General features: G+C 50.2%; 1 protein-coding gene across 2 annotated transcripts; it reads right to left on the bottom strand.

Moving 5' to 3' along the window:
* Positions 1-6,170: 6,170 nt before the first annotated feature.
* Positions 6,171-9,714, bottom strand: LOC133226046 (transcription cofactor HES-6-like). 2 transcript variants are annotated; one of them, XM_061379161.1, is made up of 4 exons: positions 8,788-9,714; positions 8,242-8,337; positions 8,027-8,105; positions 6,171-7,330 (listed from the first exon to the last, which is right to left on the bottom strand). In XM_061379161.1, exons 1-4 carry the CDS (start codon positions 8,848-8,850, stop codon positions 6,885-6,887), a joined length of 684 nt encoding a protein of 227 aa, XP_061235145.1. In that variant the 5' UTR covers positions 8,851-9,714; the 3' UTR covers positions 6,171-6,884. The 2 variants fall into 2 exon arrangements, with proteins under 2 accessions (XP_061235145.1, XP_061235146.1); XM_061379162.1 differs by having other exon boundaries at positions 8,027-8,102.
* Between the last annotated feature and the right edge of the window lie 3,308 nt (positions 9,715-13,022).

The raw sequence follows: 13,022 nt of genomic DNA, 5'->3' as shown, positions 1-13,022 counted from the left end.
GTTGTTCACTGGAAGCCTTATGCTGGAGGTGAGGTGTGCTGCCCTGCCTCACTGCCAGCAGTGCTGCTGTGCTCAGGGCCGGGCACTGCGCTCTGGCTGTGCCGAAGCTGGGCTGAACCTACCCAGGAGCTACAATGTGCCAGGGAATACCCCTGCGAGCACCTCCTAACAACCACCTTTCGGTTCTGTCCTTCTGACCTGGCAGCCTAACCAGCAAACAAGTACTCAGAGCAGTGCCAAGGCTTCCTCGCTCTTCCTTGCCCAGACGCAGGTCTCCTCAAATCACACACTTCCCAAAGGAATCGCTAGTGCCTGGAGCAACCAGGCATCACCTCCAGCAGGAAGGGGCAGAGATACTGAGCACAGGCTGCTGCTCTGATACAGGCATCACCTCCAGCTGGTTGGTGAGGGGCTAGGACTGAAAAAAATTCCTTGTGGAAGAAACAGAGGGTCAATCTGCAAAACCAAGGTGTCACCCAGCCACAGGTTCACCTTCCCAAGCACAGCTTCATGCTTTCATGGTGCCTTTATGTCAGCTGTGGGAGGACCACCGGTGCCTGACCTGATGGGGATGTATGGGGTGAGTTCAGACAGAACTGATGCTGTGCATCATGTGAGCTGGCCAGTTCTGATGGGGTAGCACGGCCTGGGGTAACCATACCATTGCCAACACAATGAGAGAGCAGCTGGGTGGTGCAAGTTAGGTGGGAAGTGTGGATCAGGCAAGGCTGAGAGCAGGGAGAAGGTGGGCCATGCACTGCCTGCGCTGTGGGGAAGGTTCCAGTTGGTATGTTGGTACAGAAGGACTTTGAAGAAGGAAAGTGCTGGAGCTGGGAAGACAGTGGAGAAGAGATTCACATGATGGTTGGAGAAGTGCTTTTTAAGCCATGCTTCATCTCTTTAATCTGTGCAATCACTGTCATCTTGCTAGTGCTTGTGATCTAGAGATCTCTGAGATTAATATACTCATCATCCCCAAACATGAGACTGGAGGAATTCAGGTGCAGAGCAGGTGGAGGTGAGAGCTGGTCTTAAAACAAGATCAGCTCTCTTGTGGGGCCAAACTTAGCTACTGCCCCACACTACACTGCTATTACTGTGTCTGCCCTGAAAAGCCATGGGACAACTGACACCAGGTCCAAAGCCATGGCTGAGGTAAGGTGTACTGGTAGGCTCAGGGCTCTTCTCCAGTGTCTTTGGTTTGAGTTGGAAAGCATTTTCTACTCATGGGTTCTTGTGGATAAGGTTGGACAAAACCTTGCCCTGCTGCAGAGGTCTTTCTCATAGGTGTGTATTCATGAGTGCAGCACCGAACTATGGGAAATGCCAGGAGGCATTGGTCTCCTTTTCCCCAGAGGATTTTGACAGCAATGTGACTGGTTTGGAGAACCTGTCTGTCCAGGTATTGCTTTCGATGCATTCAGCGGTCTGGACGGTTCTTCTATCTCACCTATCAATATCTCAGCACTTTGAGGAGTGCGAGAGGTGATGTGATCGCTATCCCACACAGGCTGCTTGTTCTCACGGCCTCTCTGCTGGGAAGAGTGCATATCTTACAGCGCTTCGCTTTGTACTTTAATACTCATGTTGGCTAAACAGGGTAGGGCAAGGGAAGGGCAGGGGCAGAGAGGTTTGAGGTTATGTGGTTGCTCCTGAGTGGTTCTTCTCACAGCTTCAGAGGGACCCAGGAAAGTCCCAGCGCCTCCACAGGGATGCTCTGCCCTTGCCGTGGGACCTCCTCTGTCCCAGGGAGCTCAGCTGTGGCTCTCCGGGCTCACTTTCCTGTTCTGCCTGACATCTGCTCTCCTGAGCCATGAGGAAATACTCTATCTTTCTCCCTCTCCATCCATAGGAGGCAGACAGGAACAGCCTGAGCAGTGGCAGATGGTGTGACCATGCATAGAGGTTCCTGGGGGATAGCTAAGCAGTTTGCAAAGCTCAGTGTGGTAAGGAGGTTACCTGCTCCCTGATATGGTCCATGCTCCATCCACTGCTTGTCTGGGACAAAAAGGAATGGCGGGTTTTGCTCACCCTGTAGTTGTGTTCCTTGTGCAGGGCTTGCTTCTGGCTTCACAGTTTTTCTCCATACATCCTGGAGCAAAGGGTGAGGGACACACAGGGGCAGGAGGCTGTTTTTAAATACACACAGTGTGCCAGGAAGATGCGGGAGCTGCTGTATCCATATCCATAGAGGATAAAAGTGGAAAGGTGAGCACTTCATTATATGGCTGTGGAAGGCAGCAACCCGGCTCTTTGCAGCATTTCTGATGGGGCAACAAGACCAGCCACTGGGTTTCTCCTCCCTGCAAAGAAGTTTGCAGCTCAACCACTTAGGCCTGTTCTGCAGAGGAGGCTTCAGGGCTGTGGGTTTAAAACAAGGTTGTACTGTCATGGCAAGGCAAGTGAGAAATGCTCCTACAGCAGACGGCTGCTGTGTGGGTATGCTCAAGGGGCGCTGGGCAGGGGCAGATGGAGAGAAGAGAGGATTTTAGGAAGCTCCTAATGAAGGAAGGGGTAGCTTAACAAGGGTTTCTCCATCCTTCCTCTTACCCCAGTGAAGCCCTTCCCTGCTGAGCAGCTTTCCCAGAGCCACAAAGCTGCTGCCGTGCTGTTTCCCCTGGCCTCCTTGGGAGGAGAAGCTGGAGACAAGCCATCGTTCCCAGCTCTCTTTGAGCTCTCTTTGAGCATTTTCTGTTTGGTAGAGCAGAGGGACAGCTCTCTTCGAGGGCATTTTCTGTTTGGTAGAGCAGAAGGGACAGTCCTTCAGCCCCAAAGAAGAGCCCCTTTGAGCTGTTTCTAAAGGACCAGATCCCTCTGTGGCACCAGATGTGGGACTGATTGAAGAAGTCCGTTTGCTTCTTGGGGTTAGCCATAGAAAACTTGATGACGATGCACTACCATGCTATTTAACTCCAAATGGATAGGATTTGTGACACCTAATGCAGGGCCCATAGGAGAGTCTCAAAAGCAGAGCAAGTTCCCAGGCTCCCAAGTCTGTGGTGATGCCTCAGGCAGCAAGCTGTGCTCTCACCAGGGCTGAGATTTATGAATGAAGCATCCCATCAGAGCAGAATGGATCCAGGGCTGGCTTCAGCTTCTTCTGTAGTTCATAAGGATGTGAAAGCCCTGAAGGTTAGGTTCTCAACACAACATTACTTCTCATGAGATGAACTCTGAGCATGTCCCTGTTAAGACAGGAATGTATACAGTGGAAGCTGTGAGATAATGGCACATATGGAGGTAAAGTCTTTGCTGTTGTGCTGTTGGTGGGTTTTCTTTCACTTCCCTCCCTAGAGGAACACTTCACTAGTGAGCTACAAGCACTTGCAATGTGGTTCAGAGCAGTCAGCAAACGTTTTGCCCTGGCATTGCTTTTGCATGGGGTTTTACAAGGTGCTTGTTTGTGAGTGTGGAGGATTAGGGGATCAGGAGCCCATCCGCATCTCCTCTTTGCCACAGTGAGCCCTCAATAAAGAGGTCAACTGGAAGTCTGCCTCATTTTTAAGCAGCATACCTGAATCCCTGGAGCATTTTGGCCTGGTTGCTGTGGGGACTGTGTGGGTCAGAAAGAAGTTGCTCCAGTGCACTGGGGGTGGGAAGAGGAGTAAGGGAAAAGTCAGGGATGTTCAGGAGCCCAGAGGGTTGTGTGTATCTGGGAGAAGATAGTATGGCAGTGCCATGAGTTCTCTTATGTACTTGTAAGCCTCCATACCTTCCTTATGGGAAAGGATTTGGTCCTGTTTTCTGGAAATAAGTAGGAGTTTTCCGCTTGGATTCCATGAGAGCTGGTCTGGGAGCACAGTTTATGTAAAGGTTTTGACCCATTTCACCTTATTCTATCACTACAGTCCCTGATGAAGAGGATCATCCCATCACAGGTTTGTATAAAGCTGCTGGTGCTTGCTGCAGATGTGAAAATAGCATCTGTAGGGGCCCTGCTGCTGTGTCTAGAGCATGTGTGATGGTGCAGCTTCAGAGAGTGAACCCAGGGCACAATGACAGTGCTATCTACTTTGCATTAGCCAGCTGGCTGGGGGAGCTTCTCTATGCCCCCTTTGTCTTGGGAAGAAGGTACTAGTAGCTGACAGTGTGGTTTTGGGTGGTCAGTGGAGCGGTGAAGAGCAAAATACGGTTGCTCTTGTACAGCCCTGGTTTTGGTAAAACCATGTGGGTTTGAAGTAAATACGGAATTCCTTTGTCAAACACCATTAATACCTGAAACTGGTGCATATGAAGTGTTATGAGTGATGTTCTGCCTTTCTGAAGAAGCGTTTCCTTCCCTGGAAACTAGGGATTCGTAATAGATTCCCACAGCATTTGCTGGGTAAGCGGCAGGGAGATAACAGAGAAGGTCACCATTGGCTGCAAAGGAAGGCAATGAAAAGTGAGTGTCCTGAACTAAAACTGTTCTTGGACGTCACTGGCCATGGATTGCACTCACACTGTTCTATTTATAAAAGCCCTCTGGCCAGCAGCGATGTGACCCTTCCCTCTGCACTCTGCACAAGAGAAACCCTGACCTGATGAGAAACAGGAAACAATAGAACTCACCAACCACAAAGTAAGCAAGCAGGGATGGTGAAATGCCTATCTCCCACTGACCTCTTTCCAGCACAGTAATCACAGCTGATCTCTGTGGTCACCAGGGATTTACAGCTTTTAGGGGGGAAAGTACGTTTTTAAGTTGATGCTGTCAAACCATAGTGAATATTTTCACTGCAGAGTCTCCCAGCAGAACAATAAGGTGGCCTCAAGTGCCATGAGTTATGTTACTGACACCATCTAGAAGTAAAAGAAAACTTCAGGCCTGATCTTGGGCAAGGAGGTGCTCTTCTTGCCTGCCCCATTGGTGTGCAGAGCACAGCTCTGGGCAATGGATGTTCCTCTGGTGAGGGTGGCTGTAGGGGCTTTATCTAAACTCAGCAGTTATGTGTGATAATGAACTGGGAAGGTCTTTAATGTCTCTTCCAGGATTCGTGGTTTGCTTTGCCTGCTTCTTTTCTCTGCCCATGAGTACTCTGTGTGCTTGGCGGCAGGGATTTGTGCAGGCTGGCCATGGCTCCCACCCTCATCTGGATCTTTGTGGTGGGATGATCCTCTTCATCAGGACTGTAGTGATAGGGCAAGGGGTAACTGGTTAAAAGTGAAACAGGGGAAGTTCAGGTTAGATCTAAGGCAGAAGTTCTTCCCTGTGAGGGTGCTGAGGCACTGGCACAGGGTGCCCAGAGAAGCTGTGGCTGCCCCATCCCTGGCAGTGTTCAAGGCCAGGTTGGACACAGGGGCTTGGAGCAACCTGATCTAGTGGAAGGTGTCCCTGCCTGTGGCAGGGGTTGGAACTGGATGAGCTTTAAGGTCCCTTCTATCCCCAAGCAGTTTGTGACGCTGTAACTCTATGATAGGGGTGTATTTTCTGCATTGGTGGTCACTGCAAAGGTTGCCTTCAGTAAAGGAGAAATTTTTCAGGCCGAGGGTGGAAACTGAGGCTGTGGTAAGATCTGTACAGTTCTGTGTCTTTACCAGCCTTCTGACCATGAGGCTGAAGAAACCTGCCTTGCCTCCACAGAGCCATGCATAGGCCACTTGCTTCTCCTACCACCATTATGCCACTGCTCCTAATGGCTTTTCGGGAAGGCTGGATAAAAGGGAGAGCTTCAGAGAAAAAGATGCTAAACACAGAGGTGATGGATTTCACTCCTTCGACACACCATCAAATAGATCCCACTGCATAATGACCCCCTCTGAACTGCAGGTCCATTAATTTGTATGTGTGGTGTTTGTTTAAGTTCTCCGTGCTCTTTTATTTGACTTGTGAGGAGCTTTTAAGTGCCTTTGAGATGGAGAACTGGGAACAAATGTTGCCCCACAGATTTGTCACAGTCTCCTTGGTCGAATTGCAGGGAATTTTACCTTCTGCCCTTTAGCTTATCTCTGCCATTCCCTTGTAAGTACAAGCTAAAGCATCGACCCAGGCTCATAAACCAAACTCCTGATTTCTTTTCTCTTTTGGAGCAACCTACTCTAGTGGAAGGTGGAACTGGATAAGCTTTGAGGTCCCTTCCAACCCAAACCAGTCTGGGATTCAGAAATGAACCATTTGTGAGAGAAGCAAACAAAAGCAGATCCTCAAGAACTGTTTATTCAGAGCAGACAGGACAAGACTGGGAGAAATATCAGTTGTTATCTTCCAAAAGTTGATTTAGAACTTTCAGTTATGGAGACAAAAGAAATAATCACTAAATATAACTATGTGTTACATACATATATACACGCAGCTTACCATTTTAACCATCACATCAGGATGTCCAGGTTTGGAAAGAGCATGGCCAGAGTAAGCAATCCAGAGAGCATTTCTAAACAGCCTAAACAGTCTGAACTATCTCCCTTTCTCTATTTTTAATCATAGCAGTGTTCTTACAGGAATCAGAACCAGCATCTCCTGCAGCTGCACTGGGATAATAGTAAAATTAAAAAGGAGGAGACACTGGCAATGTCCACCTTCATCCAACACAGTGATCTCAGCGGCTTAGGTGAGACCCGACAGCTAAGCTTGACGCCAGAGAGCCTCATTGCTTGTTGTCTTTTATTATTGTATCGTTATTAATAGGAAGTGAATTATTTTAAGGATGTAAGCAAGCTGTATAATTGATATACACTAAAGAGCACAAGAGGATTCTATACAATAATTTAGATGCATTAAATAAATAAAACAATAATAGCAGCCTTCTACAATGCAGGCTACACATAGGTTTACTTCGGCTGGAAGTACCCTGGTCTTTAGTACACCTACAGGAACAGACTTGCTCCACAAGTGTTTTAAAGAAACATATCTATAAGATACATACGTAAGAATGTCTAAGGTTAGGATGAACGTTTTAAAACTCGCTTTACCACGGTCTCCACATATCTAATGACCCCATTCTAGGGTTGTTATGGGAAAAGTTGGGCTGCAGGACCTGTCTGGGAGGTGCAGCATCAGCCTGGCTGAAAGCAGACAGCGGTGGCAGCTGGAAGGAGTTTTTGGAAGCCTGCTTGTTCTCCACAGCATAGAAATGCTCCTGTGATGGGTTTGTGCCCCGAGTGCTCCCCTTAGGGCTCAGGGGGCCTTTTGGTGTCAAGAGAGGGTGCTGGGATGGGCTCAAAGACCTTAATGCTGCTTTGCAGGCATCTTCGCCCGACCTGGGCAAGGATTTGAGCAGATGGTTCAAGAGGCGTGCCCCGAGGGTCTTGTCCATCCACTCGCAGGTGAGGAGGAGGTTGTGCACCTCGTGCATGCACTGGATGTACCCGGTGCTGTACCGCTGCTGGGCTTCCAGACCCACTTTGGAGTCAGCTGTGTTGGAGAGGGGACAAAGGGGAGTTGATGAGCAGGTAAAAGCTGCCCAGTGTGTTCCTGCTTAGAGGCATTCAGCAGGTCCTTTTTAGCAGGGCTTGTTGTGGTGGGGTGAGGGGTGATGGTTTTAAACTGAAACAGGGGAGATTCAGGATGGGTGTGAGAGGGGAATTTGTTGCAATGAGGGTGGTAAAACACTGGCACAGGTTGTCCAGAGAGGATGCACCATCCCTGGAGACATGCAAGGCCAGGATTGCTGTGGCAATCTGATCTAGTTGAAGATGTCCCTGCTCATTGCAGGGGGTTGGACTGGATGAGCTTTGAAGGTCCCTTCCCACCCAAACTATTCCGATTCTATGGTTGTAGGTTTTGCATACACACAGATGGACTCCCTGGGGCTCATTGCAGAAGCTGACTGGGCTTTACACTAAATTGAATCGTTTGCAGGGCTTTGGTGGGCACCAGGCATCCAGCCAGGGTCAACCCACCACAAAGAGGAAGGTAATGCGGAGCAAAACCAGACTGAAAAGCAGAAATCGGCTCAGGAAGGAGAAAACCCACCTTCTGTGGGTTAACCAGTGCTCAGCTCCATCTCCCCATCTAGTGGAGAAACCCAACCCGAGCAGCCGGGCGGGCCTCATCGTGTTTGAAAGATGCTTTTGCCTGTGCTCGCAGAGTGGGGGACCAGGCACTCACCCATCAGCTTGCTGCTCTGGATGTTCTGGAGGTGTTTCACCGTCATTTCGAGGATGTCTGCTTTTTCCAGTTTAGACTGCTGATAGGGAAAGAGTGTGCAGCGGTTAGAACAGTTTGTACCACATCCAGAAGGGGCACCCCTGCCCTCCCCCCCCCTCGAAAAACAACCCACCACCAGCAAAAAGATAAAAACCAGCATAAAAATGAGCACTTACATCCAAGTGAAATGCACCCACAACCGTCTCCTTCAGCTGGTCCAAGCAGTTATTAATCCTTTCCCTTCGCTTCCGCTCAATGAGGGGTTTCCGTAACTGGCAAGGAAAAGGAGAGGGGAAAAAATGCTGTTGATGTTTGCTCTTCCTATCTCTGCTGCAGTTGAGTGAGGGCAGAAAGCCCCATCCCCTGCATGAAGGCAGTTCAGGGTGGCACAATGCTCGGCAGGGGCAAGAGATGGATGGAGAGCGTGCATCTCTAACTCTGGAGCTCATGGCCTATCCCTTATATACTCTAAACTCTCTCACTTCCACTCATCTTAAGCAGAGTTTACCTAAATGAAACACAGAGGAGCCTTTCTAAGATGGAGAAAGGAAGCAAAACAAACACCCACATTGGTTAAACTAACAGAAAGCATCTTAAGATGACAAAGCAAGTCCCCTTTCTCTTTCCTAGAGGATGCCCATAGCCCCGCATTCATCACTTGCATGCCCCACGCCAGCAGCCAGGCACGGGGCTGCTGTTGCAGCAATGTGAAGGGGACCTACCTTCCTCTCCTCCTTGGTGCTGGCCAGCTTGTGGGTGCTGCCGGAGGTGGCCGTGGCGGTCATCGTAACCCAGGCACTGGGAAGGATGGGATTGGATGGGACGGAGGCAGTCGGGCAGTGGGTCTCTCCTGTGCCTGCACTGGGCTCTTAGCTGCTCCGCTGCTCCTGTGCTGTATTTATAACCCAGAATTAGCATGTGAAAGGGGACTTGCCTTGGCGGGACTTCTTTTCCCACACGAGGGGTCGAGCCCGGAGGTTTGTGGCCATCAATCAAAGCTGACAGGTCACTGCTTCCTTACAATGACCAAGGCGCCCCCCCCAAACGGCGACAGATGTCCAGCCTCTGACGCCGGGCTTTGGAGGCGGCTTTTGTTAGGGAAGAAGGGAAGGAAAATGGGCGCGCTCTGAGCAGCTTGCACAGCCCCTTGCTCAATTTGCACACATTCCCAGGGAGGGAAACAATAGCCGGGAAGCGGTTGAGTTACACCTGGGAAAATGCCTTCTGCCCAGCTCTTCCCGCTCTGCCTCTTGAAGCATTGCCTATTGGTACCTGCTAACCGTTTCACATCTTTGAAGAAGACTCTTAATTTAATCATCAAGTACTGGAGCCAGGAGTTCCTGCTCCCAGGGATTATTATTACAAGGTAATGTTGATTGATTAAAACCTGTTGACAGCAGATACCCATAGGAATGTGGTTTTGACCACAGACATCCTCAAGGGAAGACACAAAGACTTTATCTTCCCTTTGGGAACTCGAATTCTCTGTTGCGCATGGATGGATGCAGGAAATCGGTAACTCTTCTAGTTTTTGGCTGGTGTGTAGAATTTAACACTAAACAGACAGGCCCTTACAGACGCAAACAAACCTAGAGGTGAGTTAGTTTTATGGGGTTTCTACTTCTGTTGTATTTTTCCCCTATGCGGCAAGAAGGCTTGGGTAGCATTGGGAGGAAATGTGTTTTTCTGTTTGCTCCTCTGAAACACTAGTGCAGAAGCATAGGGGCCTTTGGAGGACACTTGGCACAGGGTGAGAATGCACTTTGATGCTTCCTCCCTTCTGCTTAATTCAGAAGGGAGGTATGAAGGTGTTTTTCATGACCGTACTTTTGCTTTCTGATGGTTGCTTTGCTAATGAGCAGGATTTGGCAGTGTCCCGTTGAGTCCCGCAGGTGAATCCCTTTGGGTTGGTGTTGAATGTGTCACCTTATTGATATGGAGACGAAGCAGCAGCAGTGGTTCAGAAGCACTGCAAGCCGGTGGGATTTCCCAGCTCCCTCTCCCTCCTCCAGCCCGGGGTAGGGATGTGCCCCAGCGATACCAGCAAGGACATCACGTCCCTTGCTGAAACACTGTGGGTGTGTGTGTGAATGCAAACATACCTGCACACCCTGCTGCTGGGCTCAGCGTGGAAACGTGGCCCCAGACGTGGTATCTCACAGTTGCCTGGTTTTATAAGTGTCCTACTTGGCAAGGGCCTGAGATGTGCTGGTGTGGTTGTTGCTCTGGGAGAGGAGGGTTTGGGAGGGGGAGGTTGATAACTTGTCCTTAGTGCCAGGTAAAGGGAGCAGGGATGGGCTCCTTATCTCAGGTGTGTCCCGTGCAGTGAAAGGAGATCCCACCACCCCACATGCAGCCATTCCGGCTTGCTCACCAATGAAAACTCCTTGTGTTGTACAAGGTTTTTCCAGCTCACGTGGGAAGCGGAGTGTTGCCAGTGTTTATACAAGGTGTATCTGCATTGCCACACAATTCCCATGGCTCAGCATGGAAGAGGCAGCAGCTGCACTGGGGTAGGGGCACAAGGAGTGGCTTCATCCCTGCCTCTGGGCACTCTGCTAGGATGCTGGAGGCTGGGAGTGCTGCCGATCACACAGCTTCTACCTTGGTTTGGCTCAGATGGTGGGTGAGGAAGAGAAGTGCCCCCCACAAACACCCCTCCACCAGCACCTTGCATAGATGTTAAAAGTTGTTTTCTTTCTTCAGGATGGGAAATGTACACAAGCAGCAAACAAAGAAACCTTCAAACAGTGCTCACCCCTTTCTCTTTCCTTTTCCTAATTGGAAAGCCCAGGTAAAAAGAGAGGGTTTGCTGATGAAGGTGCGTCGATTTTCAGTGAAACCTGGCAGTGGGCAATGCAAAAGGAAAGCAGGAATTTGAGAGGAAAAGTCTCTCTGGTCTCAGTGGTGGTGGTAGTATCTCCTCCCTTGCCCCCACATTCTTCCTTGGCCTGGACTTGCTGCTCCTGCCTTATCCTCCCTCCTGCTTTCCTTGCACTGCAAAGGTGATGCTCTATGACAGGGATGCTCTGCAAGGGGGATGCTCTGTGAGAGGGATGCTCCCATAGCAAAGTGGCTCCTAGCAGGCAGGGGGGTGCTGGTGTCGAGGCGGTGGGTGCTGGGGACAGCCAGGTGTGACATAGGTCTGAGAAGACTGTGGTGGCCCCCTGTGCCCAGCCATGGTCCCTGCCCAACCCATGCAGGGCAGCTGAGTCCCCATCTTTGGTGGGACAAGCCCCTTGGCTTGCCTGCTGGCATCTGCTCTGGGTGAGCTCATTTCAAGGCTCATTTGTAAGACAGCCCCGCAGTGAAAAAGAGGAGCAGCTTTTGCTGTAAACAGTTATTTTACACCTCTCAGTCATGCCAAAGGCCTTTATTTTTTTGGGGGGGTGGGTGGCACGCAGGCGGGAGCTGCCCTGGCTTTGGGGGAAGGCTGACATCTGTGCCGGGGATTGTAGGGACCCACCAGGCCAATGCAAATGAGCATTAAAAGGAGCTTTCTGCAAATTCCCGCTTTCCTTTTGCATTGCCCACTGCCAGGTTCCACTGAAAAGGGATTCTCCTTCACCAACAAAGCCTCTTTTCTCTTTTTTTTCCTGTGCTTTCCAAAAAAAACCCAAAAACCCACAAAAAAAAAGGTTTATTCTTTTCTTTCTTTTTTTTTTTTTTTTTGCTATTTGGCCACATTTCACACCCCGGAGAAAGAAAACAACTTTTAACATCTGTTCCTGCAACTTTTGAAGCGGGAAAAGAAAGGCTCTTGAAAAGGGGGAAAAGTGTGGCAGATGTTGGCAGGTTCCCTCCGACGCAGATGTCTTGCCCCGCAGAAAACCTCCTTTGGGGCTTGGCGGGCCTGGGCTCCTCTTTGACTCGGGACACGCGACTGCCGAGCGAGCGGAGGGACGTGGGAAAGCGCCGCCGAACAAAAGCCCTTATTCAAACAAACCTGAGAGCCGTGAACAATCTAATAACCAGCACAGGAATGGGCAGTGCCCCCCGGGCCTGCCGGCGAGGGAACCGGGGCAGCCAGTGGCCACAGGACAAGGGAACGTGTCCCCAAGGCTGCAAACAGCGGTGTCCCCTCCGTGCCCCCGTGACCTGCTCCCTGTGGGGTGTTCAACAGGGTGGTTTGGCCAAGGTCTGTCCTTTCAGAGGTCTCTGGTGGTCTGCAGACTCGGTGCATGGGAGGTGGCTGCCCCACTGCAGCAGCAGAGGAGGAGGAAGGCAGGTACCTGTGAGAGCGAGGGCTTTAATGAAGCTGTTAACTAAGAGGTTCTGCCCATAGTAAAAGAACCCCCAACCCTATCAATTAGGACCAGTTGAAAGATCCTCGTAAAGCTGGTTTTGAGGAAAGAGGGGTTTTTTTAATGGAAGATGAATATATTGAGAGAAAGAAGTGTTTTCCATGAACCTTTTGTTCACTCTCTCCCCTTCTCTCTAGGTGGTAAAATGAAATGATTTAAAATAAGAAAAGCTGGTGATGTTTCATTATGTACACTTCATGGGAGAATGGGATGCCTAGAGAAAAGGGAGCAGAGCCATGAAAAGCCCATTGAGGGCACTTAAACTGCAGCCATTCCTCATTTCAGGATGTGGTACCCTATGTATCCCACGTCAGGCTGGTGAGCAGGGTCCGTGGAAGCATCAGATGTCCCACAGCCCAGCCAGAACAGGGTAGTACTGGAAATAAGCTGGTGCAGAGAAGCAGAGGGTGATTTATCTGTGCATGGGGTGTGGAGAAGAGCATTTGCAGTCACCATCCATGATGGGACACAGGACCAGAAGCGAGGGGAGCTGCGGCTGTGCTGGGGAAGGCTGCTCCGGATGTCCTTTGTGGTGGAAGGTTAAATCCTTGGGGCTGGGGTGATGCTGTCTGTACCAGGTCACTGTTGTTGGCAGTGGGGTTTGTGGCTGGGTGAGTGCTGTGTGGCATGCGGAAAAGAGGCAGAGGGGATCT

The sequence above is a fragment of the Neopsephotus bourkii genome, unplaced genomic scaffold, assembly GCF_033783945.1.
Source record: "Neopsephotus bourkii isolate Nb327-2 ecotype Australia unplaced genomic scaffold, CSIRO-AGI_Nbou_v1 NB_1768, whole genome shotgun sequence".
In the NCBI taxonomy this organism is placed as follows: Eukaryota; Metazoa; Chordata; class Aves; order Psittaciformes; family Psittacidae; genus Neopsephotus; species Neopsephotus bourkii.
The sequence above is the reverse complement of the archived record's forward strand: the minus strand, read 5'-3'. Positions and strand labels throughout refer to the sequence as shown.

Bases quoted from the DNA above. Each gene is read 5' to 3' on its own strand.
- LOC133226046 (XM_061379161.1), bottom strand. From the start codon at position 8,850: ATGACCGCCACGGCCACCTCCGGCAGCACCCACAAGCTGGCCAGCACC. The intron at 8,106-8,241 runs GTAAGTGCTCAT...TTTCCCTATCAG, and splicing joins TGGGTGCATTTCACTTGGAT to CAGTCTAAACTGGAAAAAGC. The intron at 7,331-8,026 runs GTGAGTGCCTGG...TCTCCAACACAG, and splicing joins CCAGAGCAGCAAGCTGATGG to CTGACTCCAAAGTGGGTCTG.